The sequence below is a fragment of the Giraffa tippelskirchi genome, chromosome 1 (assembly GCF_054371585.1).
Source record: "Giraffa tippelskirchi isolate mGirTip1 chromosome 1, T2T-mGirTip1v1.2.pri, whole genome shotgun sequence".
In the NCBI taxonomy this organism is placed as follows: domain Eukaryota; kingdom Metazoa; phylum Chordata; class Mammalia; order Artiodactyla; family Giraffidae; genus Giraffa; species Giraffa tippelskirchi.
Window position 1 is genome coordinate 145025545 of NC_137275.1, and position 15609 is coordinate 145041153.

The window sequence follows — 15609 nt, forward strand, 5'->3', positions numbered from 1 at the left end:
CAAACAGACAAGAGCAACAGCAAACCCAGACTTAATGGTGTGTGTCAAAGGAGCACAGGAGTCAACTAAAGTCAACCAAGAGAGCTCCCAATTGCCAAGGTTGGAACAATTTGAGCAAATAAGGTAAGACTGCATTATAACCCAAAGTATAAAATAAATATCTGTAAGTCCATCCTGATACAAATTGATATGAATAAATAAATGAAGAAAAAGAGACCACTCTCTCAATGCAAAAAATTCTAAATAACTCAAGCAGATACTCTGTCCTCAAAGAGTGTGTAATCCCCTACTCCTTACGTGTGGGAGGAGCTTAGTGACTTTTTCAAAGAGTATAGAATGAAAGTGGGGAAGAGAGTAACTTTACAGTGGAGAACATGACAAACACTACATCAGCCAAGTAGTCATGACCAACATCAAAATCACATGTCAAGGTGCTTCCCGGATGGTCCAGTGGCTGAGAGAGAGACTGCATGATCCCAGTGCAGGGGGCCCGGGTTCAGTCGCTGGTCAGGAAACGAGATTCCTCATGCAGCAACTAAGAGTTCGCGTGCCACAACTAAAAGATCATGCATGCTGCAGTGAAGACCAAAGTCCCGTGTGCTACAATTAAGACCAGCACAGCCAAATAAACAAATAAATAAAAATATTTTTAAAAAGAAAAAAGTTAACTCTCTAAAAAATGAAAGAAATCATGTTGATAATATGTACTCTTGAGATGTTGTAATGGGGCTTTATCTCTGCAACCTTCCTCACAAAAACATATAACCTCAATCTAACCTTGAAAAAAAATAACCAGAACAATTCCAACAGAGGGACATCCTACAAAATGCTTGACCAGTACTTGGCAAATGTGTCATAGTCATCAACAACAAGGAAAATCTAAGAAACTGGTACACTCAAAAGCAGTCTGGAGACACAACTAAAAGTAATAAAGTTGTACTGGGGTGGGATTCTGGAGCAGAAAAAAGGACATTAGCTAAAACCTGGGGAAATCTGAATAAACTAGAGACTTTAGCTAATAATAATGTGTCAATACTGGTTCATTTAATTGCAACAAATACAATATACTAGTATAAGATTTAAAAAACTGGGTCTGGGATACAGAGAACTCTCTGTAAATGTAAAACTGTTCCTAAAAAGAAAGTATTTTTTAAAGGATGCAAAAATATATATCATGTACATTTTAATCACAAGAAAGCCAGAGTGGCTATACTAACAACAGGCAGACTTGGGAGCAAAGATAAAAAGAAACATTTCAAAATAACACTAAAAGTTATCACAATAAACTGGAAAATTCTGAAAGAGATGGAAATACCAGACCACCTGACCTGCCTCTTGAGAAACCTGTATGCAGGTCAGGAAGCAACAGTTAGAACTGGACATGGAACAACAGACTGGTTCCAAATAGGAAAAGGAGTACGTCAAGGCTGTCTATTGTCACCCTGCTTATTTAACGTATATGCAGAGTACATCATGAGAAACGCTGGGCTGGAGGAAGCACAAGCTGGAATCAAGATTGCCGGGAGAAATATCAGTAACCTCAGATATGCAGATGACACCACTCTTATGGCAGAAAGTGAAGAAGAACTAAAGAGCCTCTTGATGAAAGTGAAAGAGGGGAGTGAAAAAGTTGGCTTAAAGCTCAACATTCAGAAAACTAAGATCATGGCATCCAGTCCCATCACTTCATGGCAAATAGATGGGGAAAGAGTGGAAACAGTGGCTGACTTTATTTTTCTGGGCTCCAAAATCACTGCAGATGGTGACTGCAGCCATGAAATTAAAAGACGCTTACTCCTTGGAAGGAAAGTTATGACCAACGTAGATAGCATATTGAAAAGCAGAGACATTACTTTGCCAACAAAGTAATGATTTTTCCAGTGGTCATGTATGGATGTGAGAGTTGGACTATAAAGGAAGCTGAGCACCAAAGAATTGATGCTTTTGAACTGTGGTGTTGAAGAAGACTTTTGAGAGTCCCTCAGACTGCAAGGAGATCCAACCAGTCCATCCTAAAGGAGATCAATCCTGGGTGTTCATTGGAAGGACTGATGTTGAAGCTGAAACTCCAATACTTTGGCCACCTGATGTGAAGAGCTGACTCATTGGAAAAGACCCTGATGCTGGAAAGACTGAGGTCAGGAGGAGAAGGGGACGACAGAGGATAAGATGGCTGGATGGCATCACCAACTCAATGGACATGGGTTTGGGTGGACTTAGGGAGTTAGTGATGGACAGAGAGGCCTGGCGTGCTGCGGTTCATGGGGTCGCAAAGAGTCGGACACGACTGAGCAACTGAGCTGAACTGAACAATCCTAAACATGTACATGTCTCACAAGAGAGCATTAAAGTACATGGAGCAAAAACTGACAGAAGTTAAAGAAGAAATAAACAGATTCATGATTAAAGAGGATTCAATATTCCTCATTCAGTAATTCATACAACAGGTATATAGGAAATCAGAAGGATACTTAAATTTGAAGAACACCATCAACTAACTTCACACAATTAGTATTTATAGAATACTCCAACAACAGCAAAATCCAAAATCGCTTCAAGTACATATACAACATTCACTAAGATAAACCATATGCTGGCCCATAAAACAAGCCTGGATAAATCTGAAAATATTATAAAACATACAGAGTCACTGACATTGCTCAATCATGTCCAACTCTTTGTGACCTAATGGACTGTAGCTCCTCTGTCCATGAAACTTCCAGGTGAGACTACTGAGGTGGGTTGCCATTTCCTCCTCCAGGGGTCTTCCTGACCCAGGAATTGAGCCCAAATCTCCTGCATTGCGGGCAGATTCTTTGCCGCTGAGCCACCGGGGAAGCCCATACAAAACACACAGAATATGGAATTAAATTTCAAAACTAAACAACACTCTTCTACGTCATCAATAAATTGATGAATCAAAAAAGAAACTGTAAGAGAAATTAGAAAGTATTTTGAACTAAATGAAAATGTGTGTGTGTTCAGTCCCTTAGCTGTATTCGACTCTTTGCAGCTGCATAGACTGTAGCCTGCCAGGCTATCTGCCTATGCTATTTTCCAGGCAAGAATACTGGAATGGGGTACCATTTCCTACTCCAGGAGCTCTTCCAATTCCAGGGATTGAACCCACATCTCTTGTGTCTCCTAAACTGGCAGGCAGATTCTTTACCACTAGCGCCACCTGGGAAGCCCAAATGAAAACAACAGAAATCAATTTGTGAGATGCAGCTAAAACAGTGTTTAAAAGGAAATTCTTGAACTTCTCTGGTGGTCCAGTGGTTAAAAATCCACCTGCCAACGTAGGGGACATGGGTTCCATCCCTGATCTGGGAAGATTTCACAAGTCACAGGGCAACTAAGCCCCGTGTGCCACAACGACTGAGCCTGCACTCTAGAGCTTGTGAGCTGCCACTACTGAATCTCCCAAACCCCAGAGCTCAAGCTCCACAAGAGAAGCCACAGCAACGAGAAGCCTGTGCACCGAAGTACAGGCCAGCCCCCACTCGTCGAAGCAGGAGAAAACCCACGCACAGCAACAAAGACCCAGCAGAGCAAAAGATAAGTAAATAAATGAATAAAAATTTCAATTAAAAATAAAAAAGAAAATTCTTCTATTTTACTAACTCTATTAGAAAAGAGGAAAGTTTTTCAATCAGTAGTCTAAGTGTCCACCTTAGGATGCTAGAAAAAGAAAAGCAAATCAAATCAAAAGTATGTAGAGGAAAAATAAAAAGAGGAGAAATCAATAAAATTGAAAATGGACAAGCAATAGATATCAATGCCTCTAAACCAGGAAAAAATCAGGAAGCAGAAATTACCAATGAGAAATGATCATTACAATGAAAGAAAGCACATCATTAGACATTTAAAAAATAACAAGAGAAAGTTATAAACACTTTCACGCCAATAAATTCAACAACATAGATGAAAAGGACAATTTTTTAAAGGCACAAATTACCAAAACTGACGTAAGAAACAGAAAATCCAAACAGTCCGATATCTATGACTTGCCAACAACCACCAAAGTAGTAAAAGGCAACGAAGGATTCTTTCTTGAGTCTTGAGAGGGAGCATGTCCCTGCCAACACCTTGATTTTAGACTTAAGATTTTCCAAAACTGTGAAAGTATAAACCTGCTAATTAAATCACATGGTTTGTGGTTATTTGTTATGGCTACTCTACGGAAACTACTACACATGTTAACATTCTGGACACAGTGGAATAAAAAATGTTATTAAATTTAATGGCAGTTTTTGTTACTTCTTAGTGTGGAGCTACTAGAAAACTTAAAATTACACTCATGGCTTACATTATTTCTAGTGAACATCACTAACCTAGCTAGTGCAATAAGGCAAGAAAAAACTAAAGGAATACTGATTGGAAATGAAGAAGCAAAACTGGTTTTCTCTGCAGACATTATGATTATGTACTAAGAAAATCCTAAGGGGGCTTCCCTGGTGGCTCAGTGGTAAAGAATCTGCCTGCCAATGCCAGAGACACAGGTTCGATCCCTGATCCAGGAAGATCCCACATGCCATGGAGCAACTAAGCCTGTGCACCATAACTATTGAGCCTGTGCTCTAGAGCCTGGGAACTGAAACCACTGAAACCCGCATGCCCTAGAGCCCATGCTCCACAACAAGAGAAGCCACCACAATGAGAAGCCCACGCACTGCAACAAAGAGTAGCCCCCACTCTCTGCAACTAGAGAAAAGCTGGTGCAACAACGAAGACCCAGCACAGCCAAAAATTAAATAAATAACATCATTTTAAGAAAAGAAAATTCTAAGGAATATACACAAAAGCTACTAGAACTAAAAAGTTAATTTACGGACTTCCCTGGTAGTGCAGTGGATGAGAATCCACCTGCCAATGCAGGGGACATGGGTTCAATCCCTCATCCAGGAAGATTCCACCAGCCTCAGAGCAACTAAGCCCATGCGTGATAGCTACCGAAGCCTAAGCACTCTAGGGTCATCAAACTACAACTACTGAGTCTTTGTGCTACACTCTGCAACAAGAGAAGCCACCACAGTGAGAAGCCCACACAACACAATGAAGAGTAGCCCCCACTCACAGCAATTAAGAGAAAAGCCCCCGCAAAGCAACAAAGACCTAGCATAGCCAAAAATAAATTTTAAAAGGTTTTAAGTTAATTTAGTAAGACAGACTACAAAGCTAACTTTGTATTGCATTTTTATATACTATCAAACAACTGGAAAAAGAAATTTTAAAATACAGTATCATCGACAATAGTATCAAAAAACAAGAAATACCTGGGGATAAACTGAACAAAATATGAGCATGACCTATAAAATGAAAATCATAAACACTGAAAAAAAAAACAACTAAAGATATTTAAATAAAGAAGAATTATGCCATATTAAAGTACCAGTAGACTATTATTGAGATGTCAACTCTCCCCATCAGGGCCTTTTGTAGAAAGTGACAAGCTTATTCTACAACTTATAAGAAAATGCAAAGGATATTAAGTAACCAAACAATTTTGATAAAAAAAAAATGGTAAAAAACAAATACTAACTGATTGCAAGATTTGCTATAAAGAAATGGCAATGAAGACAATACAGTATTGGTATAAAGATAGACATTTAGACCAAAGGAACACAAAAGACCAGAAACAGACCCACAGTTTAAAAAAAGAAAATAGAAAGGAATCAGACTGCACATAACCTCCAAACTAGTAAGAGGGACTAATATGAAGCAAGAGAGGGAGGGAAAGAAGGAAGAAAAATTAAACTCTACAGAATAAAATAACAAGGTGCTAAGATAATAACTGATCTCTCTTGATCTAACTAGACAGTGTAATCAGAAAAGACCTCTCAGGAGAATGCCCCCGGCAGTCCAGTGGTTAAGACTGAGCGCTTTCACTGCCGTGAGCCTGGATTCAACGCCTGGTCAGGGAACTCAGATCCCACATGCCGTGCTGCATGGCCAAAAAGAAAGAAAAGAAAAGAAATGGAAAAGACCTCTCAGAAAAGTAACAGGTAAATGGAATCTTACATACAAAGGCTCTGAGGGAAAGAATCTAAAAGTAGGCTGGGGTGACAGGTGCCCAGTAGGCAAGTACAGAGGTAGGGCTTTTCAAGCAGAGGAAAATGTCTGCATAGTTTTCAGTTCTCCCCACATTCTTCCTTCCCTAACATTGCTGTTCTCAATTCTCATGTAGATGCCTACAAGATCATCTACCTGATGAACATGCAGCCTCACTCCGCTGCTTTCCCAAATACATCCTTTACTATTGAGCCAGATACTGAACACCTTAAAATCATTAAATGACTCCCTGTTCCCTACCGTGTCTATGCTCTTAATTTCCTATCTGACTTTTAATATTCTTCATGACATAGTCCCTTCTTACCCCTCTAGCTTACTCCCCACTTCCCTTCAAAATAACCTGTGCCCCAACACTAAATTACTTGCATTTTAATAAAGCGCATCACATTCTTTCATTACTTTGTGCCTTTCACATCTTTGAGTTTTAAGTCAAATGTCTTCTATATAAACTATATTTAATCCACACCAAAAACACCTAGGTATTTCTCTCTGCTACAACAGCATCATTTGCTCTATTCTAGATTTGTCATGACGTGGATGCTTGTCTACAAGACTAGGATGTTTATGCTGCTAAAACTTCAATAGGCAGACTGTATGTTATTCATGTTTTTATCCCTAAAAGATAGCATAGTACCTATTTAATAGAGACTTGTTTCTACAATTAAACAACAGAGACTCCTAACATTTATGCTTTCAGAATTTACGCATCCTTAAAGTAACAGATGAAGGAACTACACATACACAATGACGAATGAGAGTTAAAGAATCCTTTAAAATATTTCAAAGATTTAAAAAAAAAAAACCATAAAATGATTATTCTGTAAGTCAAATGATTATAAATCTGTATTTGCAAATATTAAATTTGGATGAAATGAGGTCCAGTTAGAAATATTTATGCTCCACAATATTACTATGAGAGTTAAGAATTTTATAAGAATGTTATTATATTGAAAAAAAAAATTATTACAGAAACTTGCAGCAAATCAGTAACAGAGACTTATAAATTTATATTTTGATCTCTACCCAATGAATTCAAGTCACAGATGCACATCTACAGTTTTCACCTTGCTTTCATTCCTCAATCAAATACCGTATTGTAAGAGACGTCATGATCCACTGCAAAGGAACTAGTACAAAGAATGATACATTTTCAAAAGTTTAATGTGGGTTGCACCATCATACTAGCAAAAAGATTTCATTATAGCATTATCTTAAGACTGAAAAAGTGGAATTACTAAAATATTAAAAAGACAGAATACTGGTTAAATAAACTGTGATAGTAAACTTTGGACTACTACTATACAAACCCATAAAATATAGCAATATGTAGCACCATGTCAGTTTTCAAATACCACACAAAGAGAATTCTATTACATTTACTTATTCATATGTATTACATACTGACATAAATTTAGAAAAAATTTTTAAATTTAAAAACTACCCAATTTCCCCCCACAAATAACACTAAATAAATAAACCTATTAATTAAAATTTAAGTTTTAAATTTCAAATATAAAGTTACTGGATTTTGGAATTTCCTACAATCTGATGCTAAAGACTTACCATTTTATACCAGCTATACTATACAAACTCATTCCCCAAGTTTTAATTCTTTCAAAGGATTCTCCAGTTTCAACAAGGTGTCCTATTACTGCAAGTATGTCAAACTGACAATTTTAAAGAGGAGGTACAACTTGTGGTACCAGCATACAGAAGACAAAATTTTAATTCAGGTACTATAAAAGCTTATTTACCCTTACTATCTAAGTTTCAGAAGATAGATTATATTGGAAATACAAATTAAAACAAATTCCTTCTGCAAATCAAAAAGACGAAATGAGACAACCCGCCCCTAACTCAGCAACTTTCTTTTTTACTTTACAACCTGTACTTAAGTTGCAAGAATAAGACTGAAACTTAACTTTCAAACTGAGCAGCAAATTGAATGCAAAATCAGTCTGTCTTAGCAGGAAACTCCAATGAAAACATGAAATGTTTTGGTCTCAATTGGCAGAGGAAAGGTGCCTCCTTGGGTTATTACTTACCATGCAAAATCAACTAGCTTTTATTGCAGATACTTAACATGTTTCCTTACAGAGCTGCCTCAACCAAATAACCTTCCAAATCTGGCACTATGAATTGTTACAGCTTACACACACCACTGCAGTCCCTTGTAATTTAAAACATTTGCGTTTTAAAATCAGTCTCCACACACCAACTCTACTGCCAATTTCCCCAGCTGAAAGCTAAAGTTTAAACTACAAAATACTATATTTACTCTCAACAACATAATGCATTCATTTACAAATTACACAAGAGTAAATGACTCCAACCTTACAACTTGAAAATTTCTAACATCATAGCTTTTCCATCATGCAAGTCTAAACAGTAGTACAGTAAGTGAGGTTCTAACGGCCAAAGTGAACTGCCATATTATCGGCAAATAATATAATCCTAATCAACTATTTGGCAAAATGGCCACAGGAGATACCAATGAGCGGAAAATGTGGATCGAGTTTGACATTACTAGAAAAACGAGTCAAAGCAAGTTTAAATGAGAAGCAGATTAACCTTATGAATACAAATCTAAGTTCATTTTTGAGTTCCAGTCTCACACCAAGAAGCAGTTTATCAAATTTTTAACAGTAATACAGGGCAAAAAATAAAAGCGGGGGTTTTTTTTGTCATGGTAATACTGATAAAGAATAGGTATCCTTCAGTGCTGAGGTGAAGTTTTCCTTCCTTCAGTTTTGCTCGTGTCACTTGTACACATAAAAATCCTACAATTCTCTTAATTTCGGAAAGCTTAATACACACGATCACCTCAAATGTAACATTTATTGAAAACTTAGCGCCTTAGCACTAACATTCTCTCCTTACCACACCCTTCATCTTCTAAACCAAGAGACCGGAAGGGAAAACCTACTCCTACCTTAAATTAGGGTCTAGCGAGAACTTCTTAACGCGAGTTCGCACACAATTAAGCTGGTTCAGTAAATCAATTACCCAACTACAAGGCTTGACAATTTCTCAGAAGCAAAAACACACCGACAGCTGAGGGCTTATTACTGGAGATGACTCTTTTCCTCACATTTGCACAAGTAACTTCGGTAACTGACCTAAATTTTCCAGTGTTAAACAGGTAATGGGGGGGCGCATTGTTTAAAAATTGGGTCATTTATTTATCCTGACGAGGCATCATCTTTCAGAAAGAAAAGTCTATGAAGCTGAAAACCGGGGGAATGGGAGGGCAGATAGATGATAGCATCTTCAATGTAGAAAAGTTACAGCTCTTTACAGGAGTCAGCATTAGGGGCTCATTAGTTGGTTATATTTGTGTTTAGTCACTTTCCTAAAAGTCATCGCCAACAAAGAAGCCCTGAGGATCCGCCACGGTAAGGCGAAGGAGATGTCCTCAATTCACCTGCGACACCTGCCCAGGTCACGAGTTCTACCCGTGCCCTGGCCCCAGACCCCTCTCCAGACCCCCGATCTCGGCTCTTCACCCACTCCGCCCCAAAGCCCTCGAGAACCCTCGCTCCCGCCCCTTCCCCCCATCCCCACCCAGGCGGGGTGCCCTTGGCGGTCCCCAGGGCCCAGACTCCTCGCTCTTCCTTCCACAGCAGTGGCTCTCCGAAGCCCGGGCGGCGGCGCAGGGAGGCCCTTCCCGGGGGGGCCTCTCCTCGCATCATACCCCGCAGGCTCCTGGGGACTCCCCGCCCCCGCAAACCGCAGAGAAATTAGGCCGGGAATGCCAGCCCCCGCCACTCTCCGCCTCCCGGGCGACCCCCTGCAGGCCGGCCGTCGGAACTCAGCCCTCCGAGTCTCTACCTGCCCAGCGCCCTCCCGGCCCGGAAGCTCGGGCCGGCCGAGGCGCGACGCGGGGTTCCTCCGCCAAAGGGCCTCTGCCTGCACACTCACCTGCGGCCCGATCTTCCTTCAGCGCCACCCGGGCACAGCCCCTTCCTGGGGCATGAAAGCGCCGGCTTCGGGCCTGGTCTGTCTCGGCAGAGCAGGGCGGGGGACTGGCTCCGGCGGCCACCGCCGCCTGGTCTGCGCCTGCGCCGGCTCCCGGGCTGGGTCTCCAGGGGCGCCTCCTGCAGCGAGGGGTAACGGCCGGGAGCGCGAGCTCGCGCCGGCGCCTCGGCTCACCAGAGACCGGCCGTGCGGGGACGGGTTGCCTAGGAGCTGCGCGCTGCACTGCTGCCCCGACAGCTGACGGCCATGTTTCTGCTCCCTTTTTCTTTTTTCCTCCGCCTCCTTCCGCCCCTTTCCATAGAACAGCACTTTCCTTCCCCCCACTCCCGCTCCCTTTCCTACTGCGGGGGCGGTAGAAAAGGGCGTGGGGGAGGGGTGGGGAAAAGGAGGGCGCGGGGGGCGGGGCAGCGCCCGAGCCCCGCCTCCGGATAGGGCCGAGGCCGCAGGGCCACTGCTCGCCTCCCCCCCTTCACCCATCCGCGATCCCCGCGGGGTGCCCGGCCCCAGTGCCGCCACCCTGAGAGAGCACCTCCTCCGTGTCCGTCCTGCGGATCCCGAGCAGAAACTAGTCAGGGAGAAGAGGCTCAAGGCACCGCTTTGCACCCCTTCCTGCGGGGCTCAGACTCGCAGTTTGGTGTGGCTTTATTGCCTTGGCCTCGGGCAGGTGGCGGCTGCTCCTTTCGGGCTTTTCATAGGCGGGGAAAGTGACGCCGAGTCGCTCAAAGTCACTGAGAACACTATCGAGAGAGATACGGGTCTCTGGACGAGAAGCTTCCTTCTCAGGGTGGGAGTTGGAATTCCCACGTATGACTGGGGGCCTCCCGGACAGGAGAGAGCCCCACCGACTGTGGCTTCCCGAAGCCCTTCCCGGCTGCAGCGCCCCTGGAGAGTCTTAGACAGCGCTTGGTGTCGCTGCCTCGGCTGAGATTTGGGGATGGGAGCTCGGAACATGGAAATCTCTCGTTTAGATAATCAGCCCGCTCCTGCCTCCTAAGTAAGTGTAGCCTCCTTATGTATACGGCTGCCTGCATGATCCGTTCGCTTACTGCAAATTATATGAGATGTTGTAGACTACGTCCTGAAATAACTATATATATGTAATTATATATACATGAAAAAATAGCAGCTAGTTATTCAGGAAAAAGCAAATAGTTTAAAACAAATTAGGAGAACATTTTTACCTTCTGGACGAAAAAAACACATTGGCCGGTGACTTCTTAGATTCCGTGGCAGGTCAGAATTAGAATTGACAAGATTTGTGCATATCTAATAAGTATTCACACACACAATGATCATTTTCCTGAAAATTACTTTCTCCTTATTAAATCTGTTTTTTGACTTTTTTTTTTTGCTGAAAAGTATGAGATTAAACTTTGGTCATGAGGGCCCTGTTGACAATTTATTTCCAACGTTTATTGCATATATGGGATTCAGAAACTATTTCCCTGACCATGTTAGCAGTAAGAGTTGATTCAGTAGAAATGCACAGCAATAAAAATGTCTTATTTAATACTGGGTTGGAGTCATTTTGAGCCTAGTGGTAACCAGTCATTGACAGTGACTATCTGGTCAAAAGTTTACGAAGGAACTAATACTTCAGAATTAGTTTGTGAACTTCTTGTCCTTCCATACTAGGGACTACCTGGTGGATCTGTGGTTAGGAAATCCATGCTTTCACTGCCAAGGGCCTGGCTTCAATCCCTGGTGGGGGAGCTAAAATCCCATAAGATACACCTGCAGGGCAAAAGAAAAAAAAAGGTAACTCCTCCTTTACTGAGTGTATATGGGTTCAGCGTGTGATCCTTAGCATTCTGCAATGCCAAGTTAAATGACGGTGTTTACAGTTGCAGTAAGAGAAGGTATCTTGGAAAAGTGGAGAGACTAACTTGTGTGATATGTTGTTTATAAACTATCTTTGCTTCAAGAGAATCATTAAAATGTATTTCATATGATGTCTAGAATTTGCTTCAGAATAATAGTGGGAGCAGGAAAGTGAGTAGGGGTTGAGGTAAAATAAAATTGGACATTATGTTGAAGTGCAGTGATTGGTGCTTGAAGTTTCCTTATGTTGTTCTCTACATTTTATGTCTTTTTGAAATTTTATATAAAAAAAAGTTGTTTTAATTATTTCATGGAATTTCAGAGCTGAAAAGAGCTAAAGGGAATCCCTATAGAGATTGTCTAGTCTAATTAACTCATTTAATAGATGGGGAAAGTAAGGCCTAGCAAAGTTTCTTAACTTACTTATTAATAGAAGTATCCCAAGCTCAGTTTTTTGGTGATTTCATAGTTGAGTAGGAACTGCAGTTGACAAACAACTGCAGTTTGAACTGTGGGTTTGAACTGTGCAGATTTACTAATATGGGGATTTTTTTCCAATAAGTGCTTGCTACAGTACTGTAAGATCTGCAGTTGGTTGAATCCTCCGTTGTGGAGTTGCAGATATGAAGGGCTAACTGTAAAGTTATATGCAGATTTTGGACCACACAAGGGGATTGGCACCACTAACCCACCTGTTGTTCGGGGGTCAACAGTACTAACTTCATGGCTCTTTATTTTCCCAAACAGAATAACTTTCTCCAGATTTCCTATAATCCATACCTTGTAGACAAATTATTTCATTCCAGCCCCTCATAATGAATTCTCAAAAACATAGCATTTGAAGGCCTGGTGCCTGTAGGCACTCTTAGTTTATTGTTTTAGAAAGAGTTTTTGGTAAGAATGACATCAACAAACACCAGATCTGCTTTATTCATATGATACCTAAGTGACTCAGTGTGTCCCCCTCTCCACAGGGAGCCCCAGCATACTCTTCTCTTTGTTCTCCACTCCAGTATCTTATCTGGCTGGAGACTCTGTCTCAACTTTATCAGTAAAGGCTCATCTAGAGTCTTTTGGAGTTACTCAGCACATTCTTTATCCAACTCTCCCCGAACATGACTGATATTCCTAACATCATAGCAAATTGTACTGACCAATGATCAAAAAAATAGATGTATTCTTTATTTCAAAGATTAATTTTAAAAAGCATTTTATTATAGAAAACAAAACGATAAAATATGAACAAAAATAGGAGTATAATGAAGCCTCTGTACCCATCAGCCAGGTTCAACTCATAATTAATCTTGCATCATGTATGCCCTCTGACTCCTTTCTTCTGAGCATCTTGAAGCAAATACTCAACATTGCGTTTCACCTGTAAGTATTTCAGCATAACTGTAATGACTTTTTAAAAACCATACCCACAGTGCCATTTTTGTGGATAAGATAAAGATAAGGACTTTTTAAAAACCATACCCACAAGGCCATTTTTGCCGTTAAAAAAAATTTTTTTAACTTTTTCTGTCTTTTTTCGTTTTTGATTGCGCTTGGTTTTCATTGCTATATATGGGCTTTCTCTAGTTGCAGGAAGCAGAGGCTTCTCTCTAGTTGTGGTACATGGCCTTCTCATTGTGGTGGCTTCTCTTGTTGCAGAGCACAGGCTCTAGAGTGTGGGCATAGTAGTTGCAGCATATGGGCTTAGTTGCCCCGTGGCATGTGGAATCTTAGTTCCCCAACCAGGGATCAAAGCTGTATCCCCTGCATTGGGAGGTGGATTCTTTACCACTGGATCACCAGGGAAGCCCTAAAAATATTTTTTAATTGGTATTTTATTTTAGTAAATATTTTGTTAATGTTTTTAATGACCAAGAACCTTACCATATTGATATTGCACCTTCTCTCACCCCTTCCTACTTGTGGATCTATTCCCTTGGATACAACTCCTGCCCAGAGGGTTTGAGTTTGCCATACTCCTTTCTGATTGGTGCACTAGAATGTTACTTCCCAGTCCCAACTTTTTTCCAGCTCCCTCCGTGCTTCGGAGAATATAGGGTAGGGATTCTTTCCTTTCAGATTTTCCCCTCAAAGGTGGTTCATTATTCCGTTCAAAAACTCTGTAATACTTACGAATCAGAGACTGCCTAAAAACCTCAAAAATGATCATCTCTGATTTACATTTAATCTGAGTGCAATAGAATAAGTAAGGCTTGACATGCCCTAACCAAAAAAAAAAAAAAATAACTGGGGGTCTGATGCTGATACCCTTTAATACCAATTCAGATTTCCCTGTAGTTTTATAGTTCCTTTCACACAGAAAAGGAGAAAATGAACTAAATTCTAGAAGCCGTCTCTTTAAAGGATCAATAGAAAATAATTATTTCAACCCCTTTCTGTTGTTCTAAGTTTAAGCTCTTCTTCATCTTAAATGATCTCATTCATCTCAATGGCATTATCTGTGTGTTGTTCACTCCCAAATTTACTGCTCTAGCTCCAGTTTTCCCTAAGCTGCAGATTTAACCATCAAAGTACCTCCAGTGTCCAAAGGGCATCTCACACGGTACATGTTCAAGATACAGTTCTTATTTCCCTTTTTGTCTTACATCACCTCCCACCCCAGAACTATTCCTTTTTAAGCTACCTCATTTCGCTATATGATACCACCATCTCATCTCTTACCAAATGATATCTTCCTTAATCACCAGATTCAAAGGTGAATCAGCTGAACTGGAGGTTAAGGAGGACATCATTTGGCACACTAGAAGAGAAATGGGGCAGGGGTCAGCACTATGAAACTGTCCAGCACTTTCAGGGACAGTGCCAGGGAGCCACAGAAGGACCAGTGTCTACAGATCATTGATTGCCATTCAGGGGTACATAACATGCCGTCATGTAAAGTAGTCACCTTAGCTGTGTGGCTGGTGGTTGAAGGGTATGGTCCTTCCATTGACAGCAGCCTGCTGGTAACTGTGGTTCTTGAGTTAGGGAGTATAAGCCTGTGTCCTGAGACTTGAACCCCTTACCACATTGTCCATGTAAACAACTACCCCTTTTTAGTTTTTCAGGATACAGCCCAGGGTGACTTGACACCCTCAGGAGTGGTAGTACAGAAGGAAAAAGCTTACCACTAATACTTGGGAGGGACTAGGCGAAGATAAAGCCACCACTTTATAGAGAAAACGTTTGTTAGAGAAGCTGTGTTAGATAAGCAGGAGTTACAGTGTTGTTGACCATGAATTCAGTGTTAATGAATCAATGATATTACATATGGTGTTTTTAAGCAGAAACACACCTAACACAAGTATTTGACACAAATGTTGCAAATAGAGGCTCTCAGAAACCTAAGAGTTATTTCCGCTAGGAACAATGGTTGTGTTTGTTAATTCAGTATTCTCTGCCTACCCTATTTAGAACAGGGTTATACCATCTTGTTATACCATCCTGCCCTGTTTTAAATATTCTTCATACTCTGGTCAATAACATTTACTATCTATCTATCTATGTGTTTACTACCTTCCCTACCAGTATGTAAGCTCCTTAAGGATAGGAACTTTATTTTCCTTCATTAAACTTTTATTTTATTATCTTTTTACCTAGAGCAGTGGTAATGTTCCTTAAATATTTGATGCTGAATCATTCACATAATTAAGCAACCCTTTTTGGAGTCTGTTCTCTCCATCAATTTTCAGCCTTTGTGTTTCTGGTTGTCTTTCTGTCCTTCAAATTGCTGGAACCCTAGCA

The 15609-nt window shown here is 40.9% G+C and overlaps 2 protein-coding genes across 16 annotated transcripts in view; one reads left to right on the top strand and one right to left on the bottom strand.

Annotated features, from left to right (window-relative positions):
- Positions 1-10395, bottom strand: part of DENND4C (DENN domain containing 4C) — a 110550-nt gene extending 100155 nt beyond the window's left edge. For 11 of the 12 annotated variants that reach the window (XR_014056239.1, XM_081498712.1, XM_081498781.1 and 8 more), the window contains exon 1: positions 9994-10395. The gene's annotated coding sequence lies outside the window, so the exon portion shown is untranslated. The remainder of the gene's footprint in view (positions 1-9993) is intronic. The other variant, XM_081498749.1, reaches the window with a different exon arrangement.
- The window catches only part of LOC145509687 (uncharacterized), a 28190-nt gene continuing 18177 nt past the window's right edge, over positions 5597-15609 (top strand). For all 4 annotated transcript variants that reach the window (XM_081498948.1, XM_081498967.1, XM_081498941.1 and 1 more), the window contains exon 1: positions 5597-11044. In XM_081498948.1, coding sequence (XP_081355074.1) covers positions 9482-10291 — 810 coding nt within the window. In that variant the 5' untranslated portion in view covers positions 5597-9481 and the 3' untranslated portion in view covers positions 10292-11044. The remainder of the gene's footprint in view (positions 11045-15609) is intronic.